General features: G+C 36.5%; 1 protein-coding gene across 11 annotated transcripts in view; it reads left to right on the top strand.

Annotated features, from left to right (window-relative positions):
* WDPCP (WD repeat containing planar cell polarity effector) overlaps positions 1-27,707 on the top strand; it is a 204,289-nt gene that overhangs the window by 108,232 nt on the left and 68,350 nt on the right. For all 11 annotated transcript variants that reach the window (XM_070732544.1, XM_070732543.1, XM_070732539.1 and 8 more), the window contains one exon: positions 9,344-9,407. In XM_070732544.1, the coding sequence (XP_070588645.1) occupies positions 9,344-9,407 (64 nt within the window). The remainder of the gene's footprint in view (positions 1-9,343; positions 9,408-27,707) is intronic.

The raw sequence follows: 27,707 nt of genomic DNA, 5'->3' as shown, positions 1-27,707 counted from the left end.
TTTAAGGCTGGTTTCCAAATTTCCAAATTCCAAAATCATAATTATTAGAAGGATTGACATGGTGATTTTTATGAAGTGTTTTTTTTTGTTTAAGGCTGGTTTCCAAATTTCTGGTAGGCGGGACGTGTCATCTCTTTTATTTATGCAAAGGGGTCTCCTCTCAATTTCTATGGCTTCTAGAGCAATTCTTCTATATAAATTCTCTGTTTTGTGAAGTAATTTAGTTTTTTCAAAGTCAATTTCGTGACCTGTTTTTTTAATGTGCTGGACAAGGGAGGAAGTATTTTCTTCTTTTTTAACTGCATTCACATGTTCTGCAAGGCGTGCACTTACTCTTCGGTTGGTTTGTCCAATGTATGTGGCTGCACATGTTTTGCAAGGGATTTCATAGATTCCTTGGTATTCCAATTGGATTTTATCTTTGGGGCTCCTTAGGATATTAGATATTTTTTGGTTGGTGCAAAATGAAGTTTTGATGTTATGTTTGTGCAGAATTTTACTAATTTTGTCTGTGGTGCCCTTGATGTAAGGGAGGATGGTGGTACCATTGTCCTGTTCTTGATCTTGTTTTTTGGGGGGGTGTCTCTTTTTTTATTAGGTTTGTGATTGTTTTCTCTTCGAATCCATTAGAAATTAATACATCTTTGAGTTTGTTCAATTCAGTTTTTAAGTGCTCATGGTCAGCTAAGCGTTTGGTTCTGGTGATGAGAGTTTTGGCCACTGAGGTGATTTGTGCGGGGTGGTGGTGTGAGTGTGCATTTAGATAACGGTTGGTATGGGTTTTCTTTTGGTAGATAGTGTGTCCTAGGCTGCCATTGGGTTTTTTATAGACCAGTACATCTAGAAAGGGAAGTTGATCATTGATTTCTGTTTCCATAGTAAACTGTATTTTGGGGTGTAGGCTGCTAAGATGTGTGAGGAAATTGTCTAGTTTTTCCTTACCATGTGGCCAAATTACAAAGGTATCATCAACATATCTCAGCCAAAGTTTAGGTTTGTATTTGGATTGCTCTAATGCATTATTTTCGAAATATTCCATATAGAGGTTGGCGATGACCAGTGAGAGAGGTGATCCCATGGGGGCTCCCTCTATCTGTTTATATCTTTGTTCATTATAGATGAAGTATGTATTGGTCAGGCAGTGGTTGGTAAGGTCTAGGATATATTTGGGGGGTTTGTGTTTGTCCTGGATAGCTGTCAAGGCTTCTTTAATAGGTATTTGTGTGAAAAGGGACACGACATCAAAACTTACAAGTAGGTCATCGGGTTGTAGGTTTTGTTTTTTGATTATTTGTATAAAGTGGAATGAATTTTGAACATATGAGGTAATAGTTTCTGTATATGGTTGAAGGTATTTGGCTAAAAATTTGGCAAGGTTTTGTAGAGGGGAGCCTATAGAACTGACTATTGGTCTGAGAGGTATTCCTTCCTTGTGTATTTTTGGAAGGCCATAGAGTTTTGGACATATGGAAGATTTTTCTCTGGGGATGATTTTTTGCTGGATTTCTTCGCTGATGGGAATTATCATTTATCAAAGTGCAAATATAAACTTAGATATAATACAGAAACAGGACAAATAGCTAGATGAGAAAATGGAAACAAATTTTCAAAGACATAATCAGTATATAACAATGGGAATAATTATGGATCAAATCCACAAGATTAACTCCAAGCTACAGTTTAAAATAAAATTTGTATAAAGTGCTTTACACTTGTATGAAATTCCATCAATAATCTCTAAGATTGATAAATGATGCAATAATAAATGTTGGAAAAGAACATTCTACAGGTAGTCTTCAGCTTACAGTTGATCGATCCTGGAATCTCGATCACTGAGCAAAGCAGTCAAAATCTTGCAGTATGCTGGGGTATTGTACTTCAAATCCAACATCCCTTCTCTTTGCAACCTTCCCTGTCTGCTTCCCCACTGACTTTCTGGAGAAGCTGGCACACAAGAATACAGAGGGTGGTCACATGATCTCAGGGCATTTGGCAACTGGTAGTAAATGTGAAGAGCTTGACAAGCACCTTAAAAGCAGTCATGTGACTGGAGAAAACCACAATGCTTTATGATGGTCAGAAGTATGTTGTGTTAAGCACTTGTTCTGAGGCCATTGTGACTGCAAAAGGTCATTAAATGACTAATACAAGGATCTAAATCAAGGACTATTTGAACCACACATGTAAAGAAAACTCAAAATACTAAAACAATACACATAATACAATGGAAAAAAAAATTGGAAAGTAAATTTGAAATAAAATCACAATATTTCTTATTAGGTATAAAACCTTCAAACATAATGTGCTGAAAAAAATGCAGTTCTGGTGATTGGGAATTTAAACTTGGAGAATATGCAGCAATGGCAAAATTAATTGTATATATCCACAACTGAAGTTTAAATAAATGAAAAGCAAGAATAGTTCCAATTCATATTATATATTACTCATAATGACAAATATAAACACAACTTGGCTTCTAAGGGAACCTAAATGTTTATAAATATTGCAAATTAGGTGAGGCAAAAAAGGGGAAGTTATAAATCAAATATTGTATTTTTCAAACTCTAAGACACTCCGGAATATAAGACATACCTAGCTTGTAGGAAGAAAACCAAGGGAAAAAAATCTGCCTCTGCCTTCCTGTAAAATTTAAACATTATACTTACCGTATTAGTATCAAGACCACAAACTGACACTGATACAAACTTCGTTTTTTCTACCTTTAAAGATTTAAGTTATTGGCTATCAGTTTAAGTTTTGAATGTGAGCCGATTAGTGCTTGGTACAAGATGGATGGCTATATAATTATTTTAATAATAATAAATAAATAAAATATAAATATTAAAGTGTTAATAAATCTCTAATACCACAGTATTTAAATAATATAATTTATTAGTTTATCTTATAGTATAATAAAACACATTTGTAAAAAGAACAAATGAAGCCTCTATTATAGGAAGTGGTAGTTTTACTGTTACAATTAAAGAAATGATACAAGCTTTAAAAAAAAATAACCTCAGAACCTTGAACTCATTCAAGGAACTAGCTCCATAATTTCACATTGTTTCCAACAATAGTCCCCAAATGACCCTATTCCCACTTTAGGCATGAAAGCTGGTTGGGTATTTTGAACTAGATGCTTTCAGCCCAACATACCTCACAGGGTCATTATGAAGAAAATAGGAAAAGGAAGCAGTATTAGATATGTTTGCTGTCTTGTGTTCTTTATAAAAATAATAAAGACACAGTTTTAAAAAAAAGAAAAGCACGTGTGAGAATAAATGGAAAGTCTAGAGAACAAAAGAATACTTAACTTAGAAGGACATGATCTTATGCTTGGATGGCACGCATTTGTATGGTACGATAAGGAAAAAAATCATTCATATTTTAAAAGGCATACATTAAGGAAGTATCTACTAGAAGTTTGGAAAGACATAAAGAAAAATCACTTTTTAAATATCCCAGAATGGCTAGCTCCCCTAGAAGCAATAACGCATCCAAAGTCTATAAAAGACAAGAAAATAACTTATAGATATAAAGAATTATTAAATGACCAGATGAAGCTAAAATCTAGGATTAAATTACAAGAAGAAGGGATAATAATAGACTGGTGGCATTATGCTCAGATTCGATCTAGATACCAGAAGGATAAAACTCTTTATATTTTTAATAAAAGTAAGAATCTTTTAAGCAATCTAATTACTATCAATTCAATAAAAATGATAGGGAAAATATATAAATTTCTTATCGCTCATAAAAATACTGTATAGAGTTGACTTTAAAAGATACTATGATAAGATGGTGTAGAAATATTGGTAAGGAAATAGACATAGATACATGGGAGAAAGTTTGGATTAATAACTGGAAAATGACCAAATCAGTTTCATTAAAAGAAAACCAAATCAAAATGTTCTACAGATGGTATCTCCCACCAAATAGGATAGCAAAAATGTTTCCCAAAACATCCCCATTATGCTGGAAATGTAAGAAGGATATAGGAACCTATTACCATCAATGGTGGACATGTGGCAAAGCTAAAATATATTGGAAGATGATTGAGAAAATATTAAAAGAAATAATAAAGCAAGATATAGATAATACCCCGGAATTTTACTTATTAGGAGTTACCAATCAGACCTATAAGAAAGAAATTCTTTACTTAATTATACACATATTAACTGCGGCTAGAATAATATATGCGCAAAATTGGAAAGGGGAGGAAATCCCCAAGGAAGAAGAGGTTATAGCTAAAATACTAGATTGCGCTGAAATGGACATGATGACAAGAAGATTAAATGATCAAGAAGATACTAAATTTTATGAAACATGGAACAATGTTTATAAATGGATAGATAAGAAAAAATAAGATATACACACTTATTTCTAGTTAACTTTTTGTATTTGTTTTTACTTAGGTGATAACAATATCAATACTAGCTTAAATGCATTTTTTGATGATTATGACATAGTAGTTTATGTATAGGTATAAGTATAAGTAACATATTAAGAACTTTGGTCTATATATGTATAATAGTTGAAATTAGTTTAAATGTTTTGTTTGATGAATATGGCATTTTACTATAGTAATTAAGATTATATTAAAGGTATTTTTTTAAATGACTATTCTATACTAATTTTACCTAATATTCATATTGTATTCAAGATTTGTAAAACTTTAACTCAAATTTACTAAACCTTTTAACATTTAACATATATTCAATTATGTATTCTTTTTCTGTACTTGAATGTACACTTTCAAAAGAAGCGGGGGAAGTACACCCCCACTTTATGTTTAGTGTTTGTATGTGTGTCTGTTTATTTTATGAAAATTAATAAAAAAATTGAAAAAAAAAAAGAGAATAAATGGAAAGTTTAGCAGATAGCTCAGCACTCAGCATAAAACAAGGGTGTTTAATATTTGCTTGGCTGGTTATTATGGACAAATTTATTAAAAATGTGATGATATAACATTAAGTACTGGTTAACAGTGTGATGTGGTTTTGCATGTACATTTGTTTTAAATGATACTATGTTACTGGCTGACAAGCTGAATGGTTTTTGGTTAATGTTAAGATTGTAAGATACAATGAAAATTATGAGTCTGAAAATTAATATATCAAAAATTAAGTTAATTGTGTTTGACAGCTTCAACTGGTGCAGATTGCAGCAATATGAATAGTCAGTGGCACTGCTTACTCGGCATATGTAATACCATTACTTTGTGATCTGTGTAGGTTACCAGTGTCTTCTAGATACAATTCATAGTTACTTGGACTTGGTTCTACCCCTCAGAACAAGCATGGCAAAATAGGCATACTTCAGGCCTTGTTACTAAAGGAATGTTGTTTAGTAAGGCCCAGAATAAAACTGTTATAATATTGCAAAATATAGTTAATTAAACTTCATTTTTCATTTTGTACCTCCATAAATGTTGTTTCTGACCCAACAATTGCTAATAGGATAATTTATAAGGAAAGTGTTTTTTATTAATAATTATATTATGCTTAAGAAATGGCTAGATGCCTAGAAACTGAATAAAAGAGTAAAGCTTTAAATTGAAATATTAAACAGAATTGCTGAATAAAAAATGATCATGTAAGCTTTGAAATAAATGTTTTTAACTATTTGCATCACTTATTTGTAGGCTCATTATTAAAATTGCTCGTTATTAAAATGCTCGAATGAAATTCAATTTCATGTGCATTTTAAACTTTGAAGAAATTAGAAGTTCATTTTATTCCACTTAATAACATGTGAATTTTTTCCATTATTCATTATTCTCCTTGTCTTCCTTTGGAGGGATTTAAAAATATTTTTGCAATCATAAATCATCCTCCATTTGACTTCTTTGTGAGGTGGGTTTTGGGACTTCTTCATTTCTAACGAAATGAAATGTTTGTAAATCAAAACTGGAATAGCTCTTCTCTCACAGATGATTTTCTAAAAACTGCATTCTTACTAAAGAGAGGCAAGGGAAGAAACATAGTAGTTTCCCTTTTTATCAGTCCAGCACAAGGAATTTACTTACACTTTATTATTTTATTTATTTATTCATTTGTCCAATATACAAATACATAGGAAGAAAATAGACATGTGGTAATATATATAAGGGTAAAAGTGAACTTAGAGGAGAGGATATATGAAAGGAAGAGAATATATATAATAGGTGAAAGAAAAGAAAGACAATTGGACAGGGGATGAAAGGCACACCAGTGCACTTATGTACGCCCCTTACTGGCCTCTTAGGAACCTGGAGAGGTCAGTCCTGGAAAGTCTAAGGGAGAAATGTTGGGGGTTAGGGGTTGACACAATTGAGTCCGGTAATGAGTTCCACGCTTTGATAACTCTATTGTTGAAATCATAATTTTTACAATCAAGTTTGGAGCGGCTCGTATTAAGTTTGAATCTGTTGCGTGCTCTTGTGTTGTTGCGGTTGAAGCTGAATTAGCATGACTAAAATTAGCATGACTAAAACAGTTTGTTGGTAGTTGCTAGTTAGTAACAATATTTTTGATTCTTAGTATGATTTTGTTCTATATTTAAGTAGAATATCAGGACTTCATGAACGTTTCATTATTACTTTATTAGCCTTGTGCTTATTTTATTTTACTGGTGTTACATTAATTTTCTTTTTTCCTTCAAGAAGGTTGGCCAGTAATGAAAAAGCAGGTGGAAAAGTGACAAGAACTGGCAAGATTGAGATTAACCTTAGGGATCCTTAGATTGTACTATATGAATTATCAGAATTTTGTTTGCCTTAAAGGACAAGGGTGGAATAGGCCATGAGCAAAACAAAAAACATGGTAAAGCCAAGAAGATTAACTCTACAAAGAAAAATCCTCACACTCGATTGTCTAGAAAATAAAAAAAATACAGTGTGCCTAAAAAAACCTTGCTTGAGTGGAATTGAATGGAATGGAAGAAAATTTTAAATACAGTAGTATCTGAAAATATCACTAAGCAATGCAATCATAAAGCATGATGTCACATGATTGCATTACTTAGTGACAATCCTACCAGTTTACTGCTTCATTAAGAGAGCATTGCAGATTGTTAGACAAGGATGATCTTGCAACTTCCTATGAGCTTCCAACAAGCAAAATCAATGGGGAAGTTGGAAGGGAAGGTCTCAAGTCACTCCTGTAAAATGCTTTCACTCCCTTGGCATTTTCTCATGAGGACCCTGGCTTGTGGAGTACCAGATTTCAGGGATCTGGTACTCTGTAGCACATGCCTGCCTGTGCTGACGTAGTGACCAGCAATCTCTCCTGCACTAGCACTACCCATCCCTGACTCTACCATGCTCATACTATGCCAAGTGCAACCTTGCCTCATCTGGCAGCAGCTGCACTTGCCATGCCTGAGCAGCGTTTTACCTGCCCATGAGCCTGCTTGGGAGCTGCTTGGGACTTTCCTGCTTATTTTTTTTTTTAATGTTCTGAGAAGTAACTAGCATGATCTTCTGATCAAAAGGGTCCAAATCCAATTAGCTGACCCTTAAGATGTCAATCTGTAATAAATTAATTTCATCTTTCACTGTGTTGAGCTTTTTCATGTTTGTGTTTCTTATGCTCCATATTGCCACTATACTCTTTGCAGCTTCCTTTCCTTAGATAATATCAGAAACTAGGCATTCTGCATAAATATAATTAGCATCATTATCAATTCACCTGCCTTAACCAGTAGCGACCCACTGGTGACGTCACGATGTTACCGACCCAGTTCTGTTGGTGTTAATCTGTGGGTGCCACTATCTTTTAAAAAATTTTATTTTATTTTTATTACCTTCTGACCATGCGTAGAAGTTGAGTTCTGGCACTGTGCATGCGATCGCCATATTTTTTTTCCTTTTTAAAATTATTTTATTTTTTGGGATTTTTCGTTATTGTGCATGCGCTGATGTACCCAGACCCACATGGCATGCCCATGCAGCCCGGGAGGGAGTGAACCGGCAGCGAAGTAAGTTGGAACCCACTCCTGATCATTATCACTTATAACCTTTAATTTAGTAACTGTTCAAAGTTATAACAGCACTGAAAATAGTGACTCATGACCCTTTTTCACACTTACAACCATTGCAGCATCCCATGGTCATGTGATCAAAATTTCGATACTTGGCAACTGACCTGTATTTATAATGGTTGTAGGATTCCAGGATCATGTGATTATCTTTTGCAATCTTCTGAGAAGCAAAGTCAATGTGAAAGTCAGATTCACCTAATAGCCATGATACTAACTTAACAATTGGAGTATTCACTTATCAACTGTGGCAAGAAAGGCTGTAAAATGGGATAAAGCTTAAGAACTGTCTTGCTTAGTCATAGAAATTTTGGAGTCACTTGTGGTCATACGTTCAGCACTACCTGTAGCTTATTGCGTGTCATCCAATCTCAAGGGTCTATCTTCCGTAATAACATTATCATTCACTTTATCTTATCTGCCCATGTAGATTTTTTGGTAGAATTCAGTACTCTTCTATTGCACACTTTGAAAATAGGCTTTTTTTTTGTTGCCATTGAAGTGAACCAACATAATTTTCCTAAATTACTTCTTCTTACTATATGTCCCTGTCTGCTTTAGCTGAGCATCTACAAAGAATTTCATATATTTCTGAATCTTCTTAGTTCCTCTCTCCAACACTACCACTATGTTGGAACTGTTTAAATCTGCCGATCGACTTTTTCAGAAACCCGCGATGAAGTGAAGCCGCAGTAGGTGAAGCCCGGTATAGCGAGGGACTACTGTATATCATAAGTAGAACTGTATCTCTTTCACTTTGCAAAAACATTTCAGTGCAGAGAAGTGCTGCTTATTTTATAAAGAGTAGTAACTTTTAGTGTTAAGATGATCAGAGATAGAGGTGATGGGGGTCTAAGGCTCTTTGTTTGCCTTGAAGTTTGCTTACATTCACTTACAATGTAAAAGAGGTGAATTTGGAATCAGACATAAATGTGCAGGGTACCGCCCTTCCCTTGTCTCTTACTCTCATCTTGATTTGATGGGGGGGGGGAAGCTTTGCTGTGAGCCACCCCAAGTATTATTATTATTATTATTATTATTATTATTATTATTATTATTATTATTATTATTATTATTAAGTCAGTCTCAACTTCTGGTGACTCCCTGGACACGTCCCTGCACTTTTCATAGCAAAATTTCAAAAGTGGTTTGCCCTTACCTATTTTCTAGGGTGAAGAGAGAAAGGGAGTTGCCCAAGACCACCCTGCTGACCCTAGTCCCCAGTGTGGGACTAGAATTCATGGCTGTGGTTACATATTTGTATCTGCTACTATGTATTTAATACCATATATTTCAATATTTTTTGTTTCTGTTCATTCTATAGGCACCAAAGATTTGAAAAGGCTTTTCTGCTAGCAGTTGATATAGGTGCCCGAGACTTATTTATGGTAAGATAATGTTTGAAGAATTTTCAGTACTATTGCTGCTATTAGATGGATTATGACAGTTTTGAGGCACATTAACCAGGATTGAAGTAATTTATAATATATAAAGGTTTTTTTTAGTTATTTTAGTATTGGATTGGATTGTTACATGTTGTTTTTATCATTGTTGTTAGCCGCCCCGAGTCTACGGAGGGGGGCGGCATACAAATCCAATAAATAAATAAGTAAGTAAGTAAGTAAGTAAGTAAGTAAGTAAGTAAGTAAGTAAATAAATAAATAAATAAATAAATAAATAAATATGTTTTAATGTATAAGCTTATACAGTAGTTCATAAGTTAGTGACAGTTCTAAGATCAATAATCTGTAACAATCATTCTCTATCATAAGTCTGTGGAGATTTTCAGTCATCCAGGTCCACAGCTGAGACTTGATCAACATATCTCGGCTGTTGCTAGGGGGACCTTTGCACATGTTCAATTATTATTATTATTATTATTATTATTATTATTATTATTATTAATTGGATTTATATCCTGCCCCTCTCCAATGACTCAGGGCAGGATATAAATTCAATAAATAATTATTATAATAATAATTATTGCAACAGTTGCAGCACTATCTTGGCCAAGAGGCTCTTCACATGGTAACTTATGTCTTTATCACCTGTCAGCTCGACTACTGCAATGCGCTCTACATGGGGCTATCACTGAAAAGCATTCTGAGACTTCAATTGGTCCAGAACACAGCCACGTGAGCTATTGCGGGTGTGGCTATGTACACCCCACAATACATCAACACTCTGCGAGCTGCACTGGCTTCCAATTAATCTCCGAGTGCAATTCAAGGTGTTGGTCATCACCTATAAAACCTTATATGGCTCAGGGCCAGACTATCTTCAGGACTGCCTTCTGCCACATAGCTCCCAGCAACCAATAAGAGCCCACAGAGTTGACCTTCTTTGGTCCCGTCAGCCAAACAATGCCAACTGGCGGGGCTGTGGGGAAGGTCCTTCTCAGTGGCAGCTCCAGCTCTGTCACTGGAGATCCACATCCTCCCCACCTTACCAGCCTAAGCTGTACAGACCTGGCTCTTCCAGCATACATAGAAACATAGAAACATAGAAACATAGAAACATAGAAGTCTGACAGCAGAAAAAGACCTCATGGTCCATCTAGTCTGCCCTTATACTATTTTCTGTATTTTATCTTAGGATGGATATATGTTTATCCCAGGCATGTTTAAATTCAGTTACTGTGGATTTATCTACCACGTCTGCTGGAAGTTTGTTCCAAGGATCTACTACTCTTTCAGTAAAATAATATTTTCTCATGTTGCTTTTGATCTTTCCCCCAACTAACTTCAGATTGTGTCCCCTTGTTCTTGTGTTCACTTTCCTATTAAAAACACTTCCCTCCTGGACCTTATTTAACCCTTTAATATATTTAAATGTTTCGATCATGTCCCCCCTTTTCCTTCTGTCCTCCAGACTATACAGATTGAGTTCATTAAGTCTTTCCTGATACGTTTTATGCTTAAGACCTTCCACCATTCTTGTAGCCCGTCTTTGGACCCGTTCAATTTTGTCAATATCTTTTTGTAGGTGAGGTCTCCAGAACCGAACACAGTATTCCAAATGTGGTCTCACCAGAATTCTATATAGCGGGATTATAATCTCCCTCTTCCTGCTTGTTATACCTCTAGCTATGTAGCCAAGCATCCTACTTGCTTTCCCTACCGCCTGACTGCACTGTTCACCCATTTTGAGACTGTCAGAAATCACTACCCCTAAATCCTTTTCCTTTGAAGTATTTGCTAACACAGAACTGCCAATGCAATACTCAGATTGAGGATTCCTTTTCCCCAAGTGCATTATTTTACATTTGGAAACATTAAACTGCAGTTTCCATTTCTTTGACCATTTATCTAGTAAAGCTAAATCATTTACCATATTACAGACGCCTCCAGGAATATCAACCCTATTGCACACTTTAGAGTCATCGGCAAATAGGCAAACCTTCCCTACCAAACTTTCCCCTATGTCACTCACAAACATATTAAAAAGAGTAGGGCCCAGAACAGACCCTTGTGGCACACCGCTTGTAACCTGACTCTGCTCAGAATACTCGCCATTAACAATAACTCTCTGATGTCTACGCTTCAGCCAGCTGCAAATCCATTGAACTATCCAGGGATTAAGTCCAATCTTCACTAATTTATCTATCAGCTCTTTATGTGGAACAGTATCAATGAGGCCATTGATTAAATGAAATATCACTGAGATCCACCATGAGTGAAAGTGAGTGTATGTACCTGTATTAGGTTTTTTTAATTAAGTATCTTAAATTGTTTTTCAATATTGCTTTTTTTTTTTAACTGAAAGCCGCCCAGAGTTCTTCGGGAGTTGGGTGGTATATAAGATAGATGTATGTATGTATGTTTATTTATTTATTTGTTTGATTTTTATGCCGCCCTTCTCCTTAGACTCAGGGTGGCTTACAACATGTTAACAATGGCACTTTTTAACAGAGCCAGCATATTGCCCCCACAATCCGGGTCCTCATTTTACCCATCTCGGAAGGATGGAAGGCTGAAACAACCTTGAGCCAATGATGAGATTTGAATTGCTGACCTACAGATCTATAGTCAGCTTCAATGGCCTGCAGTACAGCACTCTACTTGCTGCGCCACCCCGGTTCTTTGTTGTCCCAAAGATGCTTTTTTGAAGAAGCAACTAGACTTTCTGGTTTTTCTTTGAAGACGTTTCAATTCTCATCCAAGAAGCTTTTTGAGCTCTGACTGGATAGTGGGAAAATGGAAGGATTTATACTCCTTGCAAACAGTGGTCATTTACATTCTTTTAGCCAATCATTAAAGTCACATGAAGGTTTACAGGAGCATTCCAAAAGTAATCAGGTTCAATTTCTATACATTGCAAAAGTTCACTTGAAATTTCCGCTCGGTTGATCTTTTCGTGACACGGTCGGCGTGCAGAGGTTTACAATAACTGACGTCCTGCCACTTCCACAGCTTGGAAAGCACTGAGACCGGTTTTGCGGCACAGCTTAGCGTACCCGCCACCTATTCCAAGTGCTTCGGTCCCACTCCGACCAATAGGAGCGGCGCGGGAAATTCAATTGCATTACATTTGGAACGCACCCTGTAGCAGTGTTATCAGGATCACCTGAGTGGTGCAAATTGGCATGGAGCCTTCTTGGATCTGTTCAAAGGACTGTGTTGAAGATTGGAATAGATGATATTGTAACCCCCCCCCCCCCCCGTTGAGAGAGGGCTGTTCAATTTTGACATAAATTGCCTCTTTAACACCTCTTTCAAACCAACAATCCTCTGTCTAAAATATGGACTTTGTTGTCTTCAGAAGAGTGACCTGTGTCTTTTAAATGCAGATGGACTGCTGAATCTAGCCCTGATGTTGTGCCATGCGCTTATAAAGTGGTTGCTTCATTTCCCCAATGTATACAGATCTGTACGATTTACATTCCTTCCATTCTCCAATCATCCTGTCAAATTTGAAGAAGCTTCTTGGATGAGAAGTGAAACATCTTCAAAGAAAAACCAGAAAGTCCAGTTGCCTATTTAAAAAAGCATCTTTGGGACAATCATTCTCAACAACGTTTTTCAACTCTTAAGAATATACTGTATTGTCAATGAGCTCTTTATGGTGTAATACTATTTTTTTTTTTAATTGTTTAAAATCTGAACCATAGTCATTTCTGCTTTGCGTTCTGGTGATTAAGTATTGGACAACAGAAATGCAACCCATTTCCTTTGTTCTGAGCTTCTCAAAAGTATTTGATACCATTAGTTATATAATTGTATTCTAAGAAATCTTGAGTAAATCTAGAAAGCATGCTCCATTTCCAGATCTTGTTATTCAGATCACTGGTGGCCTTGGATGCACATTGGTTGGAATAAATGCCAGATCCATTTGTAATTGCTAAGTTTCTTCATGACTTGGTCATAGATAGCAGACAGCTGGAATGTATTATTGAAATCTGGCTAGGCGAGGGCAATGGTATCATCCTCTTGCAGATCTGCCTTCTGGGTTTTTCGTTCCACAGTAACCCCAAAATAGGGAAAGGAATGACATTATACTTACATACATTTTGTCGATTGGCATACAGTATCTTATTGTGTCAATCCTAGTCTGCTCATTGGTTTTCTTAAGGTATTTAAAGATGACAGAATTGAAGCTCGCAACATTAGGAGAAGACTGACTAAATACAGATACAAGCTCAGGCTTGAGACAACACTGTGATGATGAAAGATGATGATATATCATTACTCCTCCCTTACTGCATAAGTACACTATTGACCAGTGGCTTTGTTTAGGATTGTAGAATCCTAAATAGGCCATCATTTTGGCTTATGTCACTCTTTTGTTCAGCATTCTGCTAATACATTACTTGGATTTGCTGAGATCCTGGTAACTCGCCATGTTATCTGAGATTTCTTTTGATCAGTGGTCTCTGAAGAAAGGGATTGGTTCCTTTCTAGCATGGGTAGAAAGGATAGTCTCTTGTATACTTGGTCCATGCTCTTTCTGGCAGAAGATAGGACATAACAAACTGTTCTGCTTGGGCTTGGTCGGATCAGAATAAAGGAGCACCCAGTCTCAGAAAATTCAAACCAAACACATCTATATTTTAAAATGATTTGTACAAAACAAGGTCAGGCTTTAATCCATGCTGGCAGTCAAATTATCTAATAGATCCAATTAAGGCATTCTTAAGTGTTCTAATGTCCTTTAAACACACACTCACCAATTTTCATGTTTTCCTCAGGCAGCTGTACCGTTGCACTTCTAGGAAACAGTTGACCACACCCAGACATCGTGCATCTCTGCACAATGAATTTCAAGGGATAACAGCAGTTTGCTAGGAAAGCATTTCTGGTACCCCAGATCTAGGACCTCCACCATTACTAACATTGATTCTCCACGCCCCTTTTCTCATAAATCCTCACTTATATATTGTCTGGGTGTGGTCAGCAATTTCCTAGAGATATTCAATGTCTAGCCTTTCTTCCATAGAGATTCACCTTCTAGAACTTTTCCCATAAAGATATTACTGTCTGCTTTGTGACTTCTTACCCTGGGATCTATTAGGGGCTCCTGGTCCCCAGTGTCCCATTCATCCTCTGAGTCAGACATTACCATAATTGGGGTTTCTACAGTCTCTAGTGGTTCCCCAGGTTTCTCCGGCTCCAGTTCTACCTCACTCTCACTCTCTGACTCAGCTGTCAAGAACACTGGCCTAGGGTACCATCTGTGACTAACTGAGCTGGACATGGACCACTCACAACACAAATTAGAGGCAGGAGTAGTCAGTGCTTCAATTTGGGAGAGGTTAAATATGATTACACATTGCTCTGTCTTGAAAAGACAGTGTGGATCCAGCTATATTTGGTAACTATTGCTTTATCTGTACCCTTTTTGAATTAAGAGAATAACAGAGTTTGAAGGGATCTTGGAGGTCTTCTAGTCCAACCCTCTGCTCAAGCAAGAGACCCTATACCATTTCAGACAAATAGTTACACTAACTCCTCTTAAAAACCTCCAGTGATGAGCATCCACAACTTCCAAAGGCAAGTTGATACAGTGATTAATTGTTCAGTCAAGAAATGTCTCATTTCCAGGTTGGATCTCTTCTTGATTAGTTTTTTGTTCTGCTTCTTGTTCTGCCTTCAGCTGTTTTGGGGAATAGATCAACCCCCTCTTCTTTATGGCAGCTCCTTAGATTTTGGAACACTACCATAATTTCATCTCTAGTCCTTCTTTTCATTAAACTAGACCAGGGATTAGCAACCCACGTCTCCGGAGCCACAGGCAGCTCTTCAGGTCCCCTGCTGTGGCTCCCTGTCCCATCACTTGCTGGCCTCGCCCTGTGCTCCTTCCTCTGACCTGAGAAGGTGGAAGTGACAGATGGAATGGAGAAGTGGCTGGGGCTGATTATCCGGTGCTGGTTGAGGAACATAGGGCCGGTGGGCAGGGCTACATTTGGTGTAGAAAACACACCTCAATTTTCACCCTCTTTTGGAGGGCAGTATAGTTCATACTCTGAAAAATATTTTGCTTCTGAAATTCTACAGTGACTAAAATGGTAAAATGTTTAGAAGAATTATTTGTAATTTCCAAGAAAGTTTTGGGTAAGCCAAATAAAACAGTTGATAGTGATGTCATTAATGTTATAGTTGTTGTGATCATTATTTAAATCTGAAAATTGGAATCCATATTTATTGATATTAATTGATTCAATTTATTTTGATCAAGGATAAGAGACACACACCTCCCCAAAGATAAAATGACACTTACATGTCCATAATTAGAACTTTTCTGTAAGTCACCATATGACCCTATTATTTAGCAGAACATGGATATCAACAGTTGCTGTGTCAAATTTCATTCTGTAACAAAATTGCTTCGTCTAATAAAAGAAGGTAATTTAAAATTCTTCCGATTGACTTTGCATAAGTAAAAGAAAGACAAGATTTTTTTGGTATCATAAATTGAACAATGTAGCAACACACATGAAATAAATACGATAGCACTTAAGCTGTGAGGAGATAATTTAATAATAATCATAAATGGGCATGATTCAGATTTGGCCATTCCGTTATAGATCACTTTATAGTTTTATGTACTCTGATTAAGAAAAATAGAGTGGTAAATCTACATTCTGCTATATCTGAAGGAAAATATGCTTATTTTAAAGCATTAAATGCTTTAGTAGAACAAACCAGGGAACATTGCCACAATTTACCATTTTATCCTATTCAACTTATACCATCTTTGAGTATAGTATTTTCATTGGCCTTGTAATGGTTATTAAAATCATCAATTGCTTTGGATCTTAAAAGAGATTAGCGATCATTCATTCCTTCAGGTGAGGTTTTGATAATAAATATCATTCCATATAATCTAAAAGCTATCATAAGTACACAGGCAATCCAGCCTTGCATAAGGAAGCTTTTTTCCTATCTTCAAGTTGAAGATATAAGTCTAGTGCAGTTTAGAAATAGTTTATGTTAAGTCCTTACTGAGTCAGTGAACTGGACAAAACATGTAGAACTTATGAAATCAGTGGAAGCATTGAAAAAAAATCCACTGGAAAGAATATCTAATACCACTCTCTCTTAGTTAAACCCTTATGTTTTGATAAAATAATAATCTTAAATAAGAATTTAATTATATTCTGACACAGATGGATTTTTTTCATTGTGATTGTTTAAATCAAATGGCACATATTAGATTTCTATAACTGACGTTTGAGAAGTCAATCACTGCAGTGAGGTATTTTACATGATATCCTTGTGTATCTTCTGTTGAAGACAATTTGCAACCAGAATAAAAGTAACTCAATTCTTAAATGACCCTATATTCAAGCCCTCTGGGAAGCTCTTTTCTTAAAAGATTTCTGCAGCAGAATGGACAATTAAGTTTAATGGAGGATGGCAGTTTTACAGTCTCCCAGCTCATTGCTGTAGATCTGCAGGAGATTTTATTGTTTCTAAAGGAAAAACAATGGAGGAAACCTTAGAGAGTTATATTGACTCAGTTCTATTGCATAATTAAGACATTCTGTTTAAATTAAGCCTTGACACTAACTGCTTATATAATTTATTCTATTATGCTACTTGCCTTGTTAGCTTGATCTTAATATTTAATTTCTGTGTTCAATTGCACAATTACATTCTCTTTTTATAGTTTTTGAAAATTCCCTTCTAATTATACAAAAAGAAATTGCATGAATCTTTTAATACTTCTCAGCATACAGTTCTAATCATCCAGTTTATTCCATCTAATTAGAAAGATGTGTGTACTGTGATAAATTTTCTCAATTAAGCATGCTGTAAAAAAACCTTAAAAGAACCTTCTGAAAGAGCCCTCTGAAATATTTCTGAGCAAGTATATATATGCATACAGAGACCAGAAATGTATGTCCGTATGTTCTGTCCTTTTTACACCTTTTAGGAAAACATTTTTCCATTTTTGTGACTTTATAAATTTATTATATATTCATAGATGTTCTTGTGGCTATTTGGGAGTATAGAAGCGTTTTCTCAGAAATAATTTTTTAACATAAAATAGACATAAATTCCCAGGCACGTGGGAGTCTGTTTTATTTAAAATACAAAGGATCCAATTATGAAGTGCAATTGGTACACTTTGCAAACTGTTCTTCCATCATGTGGCTTGGATACCACAGTTCCTTTCTAGATAATATTCAACAATCCCAGTTCCATATTTATAGTTCAATGTAGTAATGATTAGCTTCTTCTAGATACCTAGATTCCTAATTCAGGTGTTTGCGACTATAGTTCAGAACCACGATTCAGTTAGCTTCTGAGGATTCAATGCCTATCTTCTATGCCAACAAATAAGTAGGATCTCAATCCCCTGCTCTTCAACTGACTCTTTAACTGCTGTTCTGTTCGGGTCGTATGCGACCCGAAGCCAAGTTTGAGTCCCTGTAAAAAATTTTCCCTGCATATCTGAAACTTGAAATTTCATGCTGGTTCATCATTTCAGGGGTTCTCTCTATGAGAATTTTTTTGGGGGGGTGGGGGGCTTAGTTTTTGCTGGGCAAAAAAAGTTACAAATCTTATGTTCCTGGGTCACCCTGACCCGGACCGAAAACTCTTCATTTGCAGTGCTTATGTTTGGTCTTTTTGAAAGCTTTTTTCACTTGGAAAGTAGTCTGAACATTTCTGCACACAATGATATGAAAATTGAAATGAAAAAAGTAAATCTTATTGGTTTATTTTGCGGATATAATGCACGCCCCCCCCGTTTTTGTGAAAAAATTTTCAATTTATGGATAGTTTTGCTTGCAAAATGCATTCTATTTTACTGAAGTTGGTGTGGGATTGGTAGCTTGAACATTTCTGAATATAAGAAAAATATAAAGGAACTGAACAAAATGATTCTTACTGGTTTTTTAACATCAGAAATAAGGCCTCCCCTCCCCCCTCTGCTGCTTGCAACCATTTTCACTTTTTATTTTTTTATGCTCCAAATCCGAAATATTCTTTAAAATCTTAGGCATTCATTTACTCAATTTAACAATGCTGACCATCAAAAAAATATTTGTGGGGGTGGGGGAAATTTTTTTTTTCTGGGCAAAAAAAAGGTCACACTTAGTCTGTTCGGGTCATATAGACCCGGACCAAAATGATTTTTTTTAGGCACTTGAATTTGGTCTTTTTGAAAACCTTTTCAACTGGAAAACTAGTTTGAACATTTATGAACATAATGATATGAAAATTGAACTGGAAAAATTGAGACTTATATTTTTATTTTGATCAAAAAGCCCCTCCCCCCATCCTTTTTTAATTTTGTGTCAATTTCTATTTTTTAAGGCTACAAATCCCTAAGGAATTTTCCCCAAAAAGGTTTGATATACTAAATTGAACATTTCTGAATATAAGAAAAATATAAATGAACTGAACAAAATGGTTCTTATTGGTTTATTTTTGCCACAAAAGGGCCACCCCCCCTCGGCCTTGCTGTGTGCCATTATTGTCACTGTTTATACATATTTGTCTAGAAATATTTGGAATATCCTTTTGAAAATCAACCACATTGTAGCCAGAGAACTAATTTTATGAAACAAATCCATTTTACTAAAAAAAAGTATGTAAGTTTGAAATTAACAGCATAATTTTTATATAAATTGAAATAATTGAGGCATACTTTATGTGCAAAATAAACCAATATGCATCAATTTTTCCAGTTCAATTTTCATATCATTATGTTCAGAAATGTTCAAGCTACCAATCCCACACCAACTTTAGTAAAATAGAATGTATTTTGCTAGCAAAACTATCCATAAAGTGAAGACTATTTAAAAAAAACGGGGGGCGTGCATTTCATCAACAAAATAAACCAATATGCATCAATTTTTCCAGTTCAATTTTCATATCATTATGTTCAGAAATGTTCAAGCTACCAATCCCATACCAACTTTAGTAAAATAGAATGCATTTTGCAAGCAAAACTATCCATAAATTGAAAAAAATTTCACAAAAACAGGGGGGGCGTGCATTATATCCGCAAAATAAACCAATAAGATTTACTTTTTTCATTTCAATTTTCATATCATTGTGTGCAGAAATGTTCAGACTACTTTCCAAGTGAAAAAAGCTTTCAAAAAGACCAAACATAAGCACTGCAAATGAAGAGTTTTCGGTCCGGGTCAGGGTGACCCGGGAACATAAGATTTGTTACTTTTCTTAAACAGAACAGCAGGGTTAAGAAACAGTGCCTCTGGCCAATTGATACTGTTCACCTATATAGATGAAAATACAATGATTCTGTCAATTTGTCTGTCACTACTTTCCATAAATAGTAAATGCCAGTGATGGCGAACCTTTTTCGACTCAGGTGCCAAAAGGGTGTGCACAATTCAGAATAGAATAGAATTGCAGTATTATCCTGGTAAAAAGAAAGCGGTAGCTATATTCTTTTTTTTCAAGTGGATGACTCTTTCTCGTTTGTTCATTTTTTTTTTACTCTTGTGAAGGAACTGTTTCACTCACGGATTGTTGTTAAGAGAAAAATAGGAGGAAGATGTGTTGGATATGTTCAGTGCCTTGAGTTATTTATAAAAATAATAAAGGCAGGATATACCTATAAATAAATAAGTAATCTCTTTGAAATCCCTTCTTTCCTTAACATAAAAGGGATTTTCCCTTCTTGTTAGCATGTATATGTTGGGGCATCATAGCCAGGTAACAAAAAAAAATAACCTCCCCATCTCAATAAGAAAATTACAAACAAGAAAAAAATCTCTCTGGAGGAAAAACAAAAAAGGACAAGTTTCTAAATTCAAAAGCCGATATAAAAGCATTTGCACTCAAATAAAAACAGAATGTCTTAACTACTACAGCAAACAAGAGGAAAACCTCCTACGCACCAAATCTAATAGAGCTTTCTACAGCTTTGTCAACAATAAACTCAAAGACTCTAGACCTATCCCACCTCTCAAAGAATACCACAATGATTCATCGAAAGCCAACCTCCTCAACTCTTTCTTTGGCTCTGCCTTTGTTAACAGCAATGTCTCATCCCCCAATTTTATCAATCGCACCTCAAACTCGCTCAACGATCTAATCCAAGTAGACTTCACTGAAGACCGAGTTGAAAAAGCATTATGTGACCTTAAACTTTCTCTATCAGTCGGACCAGGCAGTCTATGTGCTTACTACCTAAAAAAGCTCTCTTCCGCCATAGCTGAACCATTAAACATAATTTTTGAAAAATCCTTCAGAACCAGCACACTTCCTAAGCTATGGTCTAAAGCACTGGTCATCCCCATCTTCAAAAAAGGAGACCCCTCTCTTGCCGATAACTACAGACCAATATCATTATGCTGCATCCCATGCAAAGTCATGGAATCAATTATAAACAAATCAATTACTCTCCATCTAGAAACTAATAATTTGCTTTCTAACAAACAATTTGGATTCAGAAAAAAACTATCCTGCAACCTGCAGCTCCTCCACTGCAAAAATATATAGACAACTCATCTAGATCAAGGGAAATCTATAGATGCAATTTATATCGACTTCTGCAAAGCCTTTGATTCAGTGGTCCACGACAAAGTACTCCTAAAACTCAAATCCTATGGCATTTCAGGATCCCTCCACAGCTGGATTACAGCATTCCTGTCAAACAGACAACAAGTGGTCAAAATAGGAAGCACCATATCCACCCCCTCCCAGTTAAAAGTGATGTTCCCCAAGGTAGTGTACTGGGACCAACGCTCTTGATACTCTACATCAATGACCTTTGCGATTACATCCCAAGCAACTGTGTCCTCTTCGCCGACGATGTAAAACTCTTCAACACCACCGATAACACAACTACTCTCCAAAGAGACCTGAACTCTCCAAAAAGACCTGTTTTTGAGTGGTCTAACACATGGCAACTCCAAATCTCAATTAGCAAATGCTCTGTCCTACACATTGGGAAAAGGAATCTGAACTCCAAATACGAACTGAATAATCAAATTATCACAGATAACCCCCACTCGGTTAAAGATTAATATACTAATAACAAAATATTTAAGTGCCAAAGCCCACTGCAACAACATAGCCAAGAAGGCTTCAAGAGTTGTAAACCTAATCCTACATAGCTTCTGCTCTGGCAATCTCACACTACTTACCAGAGCTTACAAAACTTTCGCCAGACCCATCCTTGAATACAGCTCATCCGTTTGGAACCCATATCGCATCTCAGACATTAACACCCTTAAAAATGTCCAAAGAAGAGCCCTTCACTCCTCCACTCGAAACAGAATACCCTACGAGACTAAACTTTCAATCCTGGGCCTAGAAAGCCTAGAACTAAGACACCTTAAACAAGATCTAAGTATTGCCCACAAGATCATATGCTACAATGTCCTGCCTGTCGGCGACTACTTCAGCTTCAACCACAACACAAGAGCACACAACAGATTTAAACTTAATATTAACTGCTCCAAACTTGACTATAAAAAATATGACTTCAGTAATCGAGTTGTCGAAGCATGGAACTCATTACCGGACTCCATAGTGTCATCCCCAAACCCCCAACATTTTACCCTTGGATTATCCACTGTGGACCTATCCAGATTCCTAAGAGATCAGTAAGGGGCGAGTACAAGTGCACTAGAGTGCCTTCCGTCCCCTGTCCTATTACTTTCCTATATCTCCTATACCTTTCTTCTATTCCTATATCTCTTCTTCTATTCTTTCATTGATATGTTCTATTCCTATAACTTCTATTGTTTCTTAGATATATTTTACTATGAGTATATCCTCTATAACCTTCATCGTGTATTTTACTATGTGTATACCCACTAAAACCCTCATTGTGTATTGGACAAAATCAATCAATAAACAATAAATAAATAAAAGCTCTGCTTTTTTCCATCTCTTCTCAAATAGTTTTGGAGGAGTTTTTGAACATTTACTACCAATTAAATCTTGACTGGTTCTTCAAAACAGGTTCTGTTTTTTTAATCTTATATAACTACAAATACCGTAAGTTCTAGCCATTCTTACTTTTAAATCCAATCCCTTTAGCTTGCTGCACCATTGAATCATATGCTAAACTAAATTAAACTATTTTACAATTTCATAAGAACAAGAAAATTTACACATACATATACAACACTAGCTCTTTAAAACATCAGGTACAAAAATCTTGTTTTAGATGTACAACTGCTTTAAAAGAATTAAGTTGCATTTTAATATATTAATATTTAAAATATTATTTTACTGAAATAGTAGTAGATGCTTGGAACAAACTTCCACCAGACATGGTTGGTAAATCCACAATAACTGAATTTAAACATGCCTGGGAAAAACATGTATTCACCCTAATATAAAATACAGGAAATAGTATAAGGGCAGACTAGATGGACCATGAGTTCTTTTTCTGCCATCAATCTTCTATTTTCTAATAACAAATATAATCTTTTTACAAACATGCATACTAAAATACAAATGTAATTGAACTTGGATTGAAATATGTCAGGTTGCATATATGTAAAATCTGAGCATTAAGTGTAAAAATATGTAGATTAGCCTACTAATACAGATAACATAGCCCCAATTTCTAAAGTTCTTAAATCTTACCCTGTAAAATGACTCTAGAATTTTGATAAAGGTTTTGGGTGCACATCTGAATAAATATTGAATACAAGCTGGCTAAGACTATTATTTTACCTTCTTTGTTGCATTCAGTAGAAGTAATCCTCAAATTACGACCATAATGGTGCCTGCCTGTTAGGGTCCAAAGTTGGGACAATGTTAAAAAAACTGCCTCAACTAACAGCCATCCCTGCTCTCCAGTATATTTGTTAAGTGACTGAACAAATTGTTAAATAGAGCTTGGAGGTGGGGAAGATCGTGGGCAGTCAAGTCTCAAGGCCTCCACCATCTCAACATACTCCTTTGGTGCCTCATATGCCAGCCTGCCAAAAGCTGACTGTCTTGCCAGCAAGAAGCAATGAGGGAGGAAAATCCTGGCCACCCTTGCCTTTCCTAATTTTGTTCCTATCCTTCCTCCTGCAAGATGCCCTGCCTTTCTAGGGCAAAAAAGGAATTCCCTGGCCTTTCAGAGCTTTCTGCACTGATCTTCTAGCCATTGGTGCAAAGCTCTTCTGTGGCTTGCTAAGCTTTGAGAAGCTGGCCCTTGCATAAAAAGTGGCAGGTTCAGGACAAGCTTTTCAAAACATTTCCCTTGCTTAACTCCTCCTTCCCCTCAATGAACAAAACAATACAAAATAAAATTTGGGAGGGGCAGACTAAGAATAATTTTAATGCATCTTTCAGAACTAGCTCCTTACCCAAACTAATAGTCATCCATATCTTCAAAAAAGGAGATCCAAGTAACATTGAAAATTATAGACCAATCTCTTTGGGTTGTGTCACTTGCAAAGTCATGGAATCAATCATAAACCAATCCATCAAACTCCACATAGAAACCAATAACATACTTTCCAACAAACAATTTGGTTTCAGAAAAAATTATCTTGTAATCTACAACTCCTACACTGCAAAAACATATGGAATGCTCAGCTTGACCAGGGTAATACAATAGATGCAATCTACATAAACTTTTGCAAAGCCTTTGATTCAGTAGTTCACGACAAATGTCTTCTGAAAATTAAATCCTACGGCATCTCTGGAACATTACATGATTACAAGTAGTCAAAATAGGACAGACAACAAGTCTAACAGACAACAAGTCTAACAGACTCAAAACAGGAAGTGCCATATCTAATCCTGCTCCTGTCATCAGTGGTGTCCCTCAAGGCAGTGTTTTAGGACCAACACTCTTCATACTCTACATAAACGATCTTTGTGACCATATTATAAGCAACTGTTCTCTTTGCCGATGATTTTTAACTATTTAATACCACCAACAATGATGCTACCCCTCAAAAGGACCTTGACCATGTAGCAGAATGGTCTAACAACTGGAAAATTCAAATCTCAACCAGCAAATGCTCTGTCTTGCACATTGGTAAAAAGAATCAGAATACTAAATATATACTTGGAGATTATGAACTTGTAGACGACCCTCACTCTGTCAAAGATCTTGGAGTACTCATATCCAATGACCTAAGTGATAGAGCCCACTATAACAACATTGCCAAAAAAGCATTAAGAGTTGTCAATCTAATCTTACGTACCTTCTTCTTTGGTAACATTGAACTGCTAACCAGAGCTTACAAAACATTTGTCAGACCAATTCTACAATACAGCTCACTTGTATGGAACCCGCATTGCATATCAGACATTAATAAAATCAAGAGTGTCCAGAAATATTTCACAAGAAAAGTCCTTCACGCCTCTTCTCACAACAAAATATCTTACTCCACCAGATTTGAAATACTGAAATTAGACAATTTACAATTTACAATATCACCTCTGAACTGATCTAACCATAGTTCACAAAATCGTATACCAAAATGTCCTTCCTGTTAATGACTACTTCACCTTCAACCGCAACAACACGCGAGCACATAATAGATTCAAACTAAATTTAAACCGCTCCAAACTAGACTGCAGAAAATATGACTTCAGCAACATAGTGATCAATGCCTGGAATTCACTACCTGACTCTGTTCCTTCTTCCCCCAACCTAAACATCTTCAACCTTAGATTGTCTACAATTGACCTCTCCCTTTTTCTAAGAGGTCTGTAAGGGGCGTGCATAAGCACACCATTGTGTCTACCATCCCTGTCCTATTGTCCTATTGTCTTTTATCATTACTTCCTATCTTATATCTATATATACAGTGGTACCTCTACTTACGAACGCCTCTACCTATGAACTTTTCGAGATACGAACCATGTTCAAGACTTTTTTGCCTCTACTCACGAACCATTTTCTACTTATGAACCCTTGCTTCTCTTGGCTGCTGCTGCTGCAAGCAGCGGCCAAAACGGCGCGCATCGAAGGAGCTCTCCGCAGCTGCCCCATATCCCTGCTACTTTCCCCTCTAGCCCTCTGCTTACTCCACTCCTGCAGCCGCCCCATCCTGCTGCCAAAATCCCCCCTAGCCTACCGCTTCCTTTTCCCCATCCCACTGCCAAAATCACCCCTCCAGATGCTTCCTATGCCACCCCAAATCACCTCCAAAATCACTCCTCCAAAAGCTTCCTACGCCACTCCAAATCACTCCCCAAATCACCCTTCCAAACGCTTACTATGCCACCCAAAATCGCCTCCAAAAGCTTCCTACACTGCCCCAAATTGCTCCCAAAATCACTCTTCCAGATGCTTCCTATGTCACCCCAAATCGCCTCCAAAACCACCCCTCCAAAAGCTTCCTACGCCGCCCCAAATCGCTTCCGGCATAGGAAACATCTGGAGGGGTGATTTTGGGAGCGATTTGGAGTGGCATTAGCCTTCGTTAGGACCTCCATTCCTCCCTTCTCCTTGCTGTCCGTCTCCACTCCATTAGCTTTCACTTTGTCCATCCACCGCTTTTTTTTTAAGCCTTAAAGTTTGGATTTTCCTAACGCATTATTTGCTTTTACTTTGATTCCTATGGGAAAAATTGCTTCTACTTACGAACCTGGTCACGGAACGAATTAAGTTCGTAAGTAGAGGTACTACTATCCTATACTTGTTTGACAAATAAATAAATAAATAAATAAATAAATAAATAAATAAATAAATAAATAAATAAATAAATTTCATACACCAGTGTTTTTCAACCTTTTTTCTTCAGGGGAACCCTTTGGTGTCGTCAGATTTCTGGCAGAACCCTGATTGAAAAACACTGCTTTAAGCTGTACATCCTGAAGCTGGAATTGAATTCTTTTATTGCCCAAGTGTGATTGGACACACAAGGAATTTGTCTTTGTTGCATATGCTCAGTGTATATAAAAAAAGATACATTTGTCAAGAATCGTGAGGTACAACACTTAATGATTGTCATAGGGGTCAAATAAGCAATCAAGAAACAATCAATATAAATCATAAGGATACAAGCAACAAGTTACAGTCATAGTCATAAGTGGGAGATCAGTGATAGGAATGATGAGAAGACTAATAGTAATAGTAATGCAGCCTTAGTGGATGGAGGCAGAATCAGCAAGGGCTGCTGCCATGTGGGGGGTCCGTGGCTGTGGAGAGAGGGCGAGAGAGATAGAGTTTGCTCCATTCCACCCGCTTTCCCTTCCCATTTTTTGGTGGGTGTGGGGGCCAGTGGGAGGGTTGGACTGAAGGCACAGCCGGAGCAGATGCCTTCTACTCCACCTTACGCTCTTCCTGCCCTCTCAGGCCCCGAGTGAGGGGAGTAGTAGGGCGTGCTCTCTTACAGTGCCCTGCGCAGGGAAAAGGGAGATAACGAGTTGGCCGCTTGGCTGAGCATGGCGGCGTGTACGCAGGTGCAGGAAGGAGGCGTGAGGAGAAGCGAGAGAGAACCTTGAGCCACCTGGCATGCCTCGGCCCTGGAATGGGAAACTCCACATCAGAGGTGCTGGAGAATGTGTAGAAACTGCAGGATGCCCTTGCAAAAATTTTGTCAGTAATTTTCACGGTAATCTTTATAATGCAAATGGAAGACTAAGGATGAAGGCACCTTGAGTTGTAAATTGCTGTGGGAACTTCTTGAAGAATGGAATAAAAATATTGCAAACACAATCATTGCAAGAGAGTGCCTGAGGTGAGATATCAATCAAGATACACTCTTGTGACCTGTTAAGTGTTGTATATTGTTGATTCTCCTCGAAGTGCCTAAATGTGAGAATAATACAACAACTGTAATACTGTTACAGGTAACTCCTCTTAAAGGGGCTTTTTAGGTAATGCCCTTCAATATAAATAAAAACTATTGCATAAAGTACCATATTACATATAAGTAAAATAATGTTTATTAGTTTGTATAAAATTCAAAAATAAATGAAATGAATGGATGTCATTTATTTTTACTGTGCCAAAGCAACTAATCTTATATATCAGGGTTGATCCAAGCAGTATAGATATAATTCTGAAAAATTATTAGAATTTTGCACGGATAGGTGCAAGATCTGAATCTTCAAAATCAGTGCTGGTTTAGTTTATATGGTAAATACAGTGTAATTATATAAAGGAAAAATATTAGGAACTTTTCTAGTTCCTTTATATTCTTAACATAAAAATAGTTATACTACTTTAATACAATTTGCATCTGCCTCATGTATATGGCACAATTTTGGTGTAGAAAGTTGAAAGATCATTTTAAAATAGTGTGTATAAATTTTAACAAAATGTTTAATATAAAAAGGGAAATTATAGCA

Source organism: Erythrolamprus reginae, chromosome 1 (genome assembly GCF_031021105.1).
Source record: "Erythrolamprus reginae isolate rEryReg1 chromosome 1, rEryReg1.hap1, whole genome shotgun sequence".
Classification (NCBI taxonomy): domain Eukaryota; kingdom Metazoa; phylum Chordata; class Lepidosauria; order Squamata; family Dipsadidae; genus Erythrolamprus; species Erythrolamprus reginae.
The sequence above is the reverse complement of the archived record's forward strand: the minus strand, read 5'-3'. Positions and strand labels throughout refer to the sequence as shown.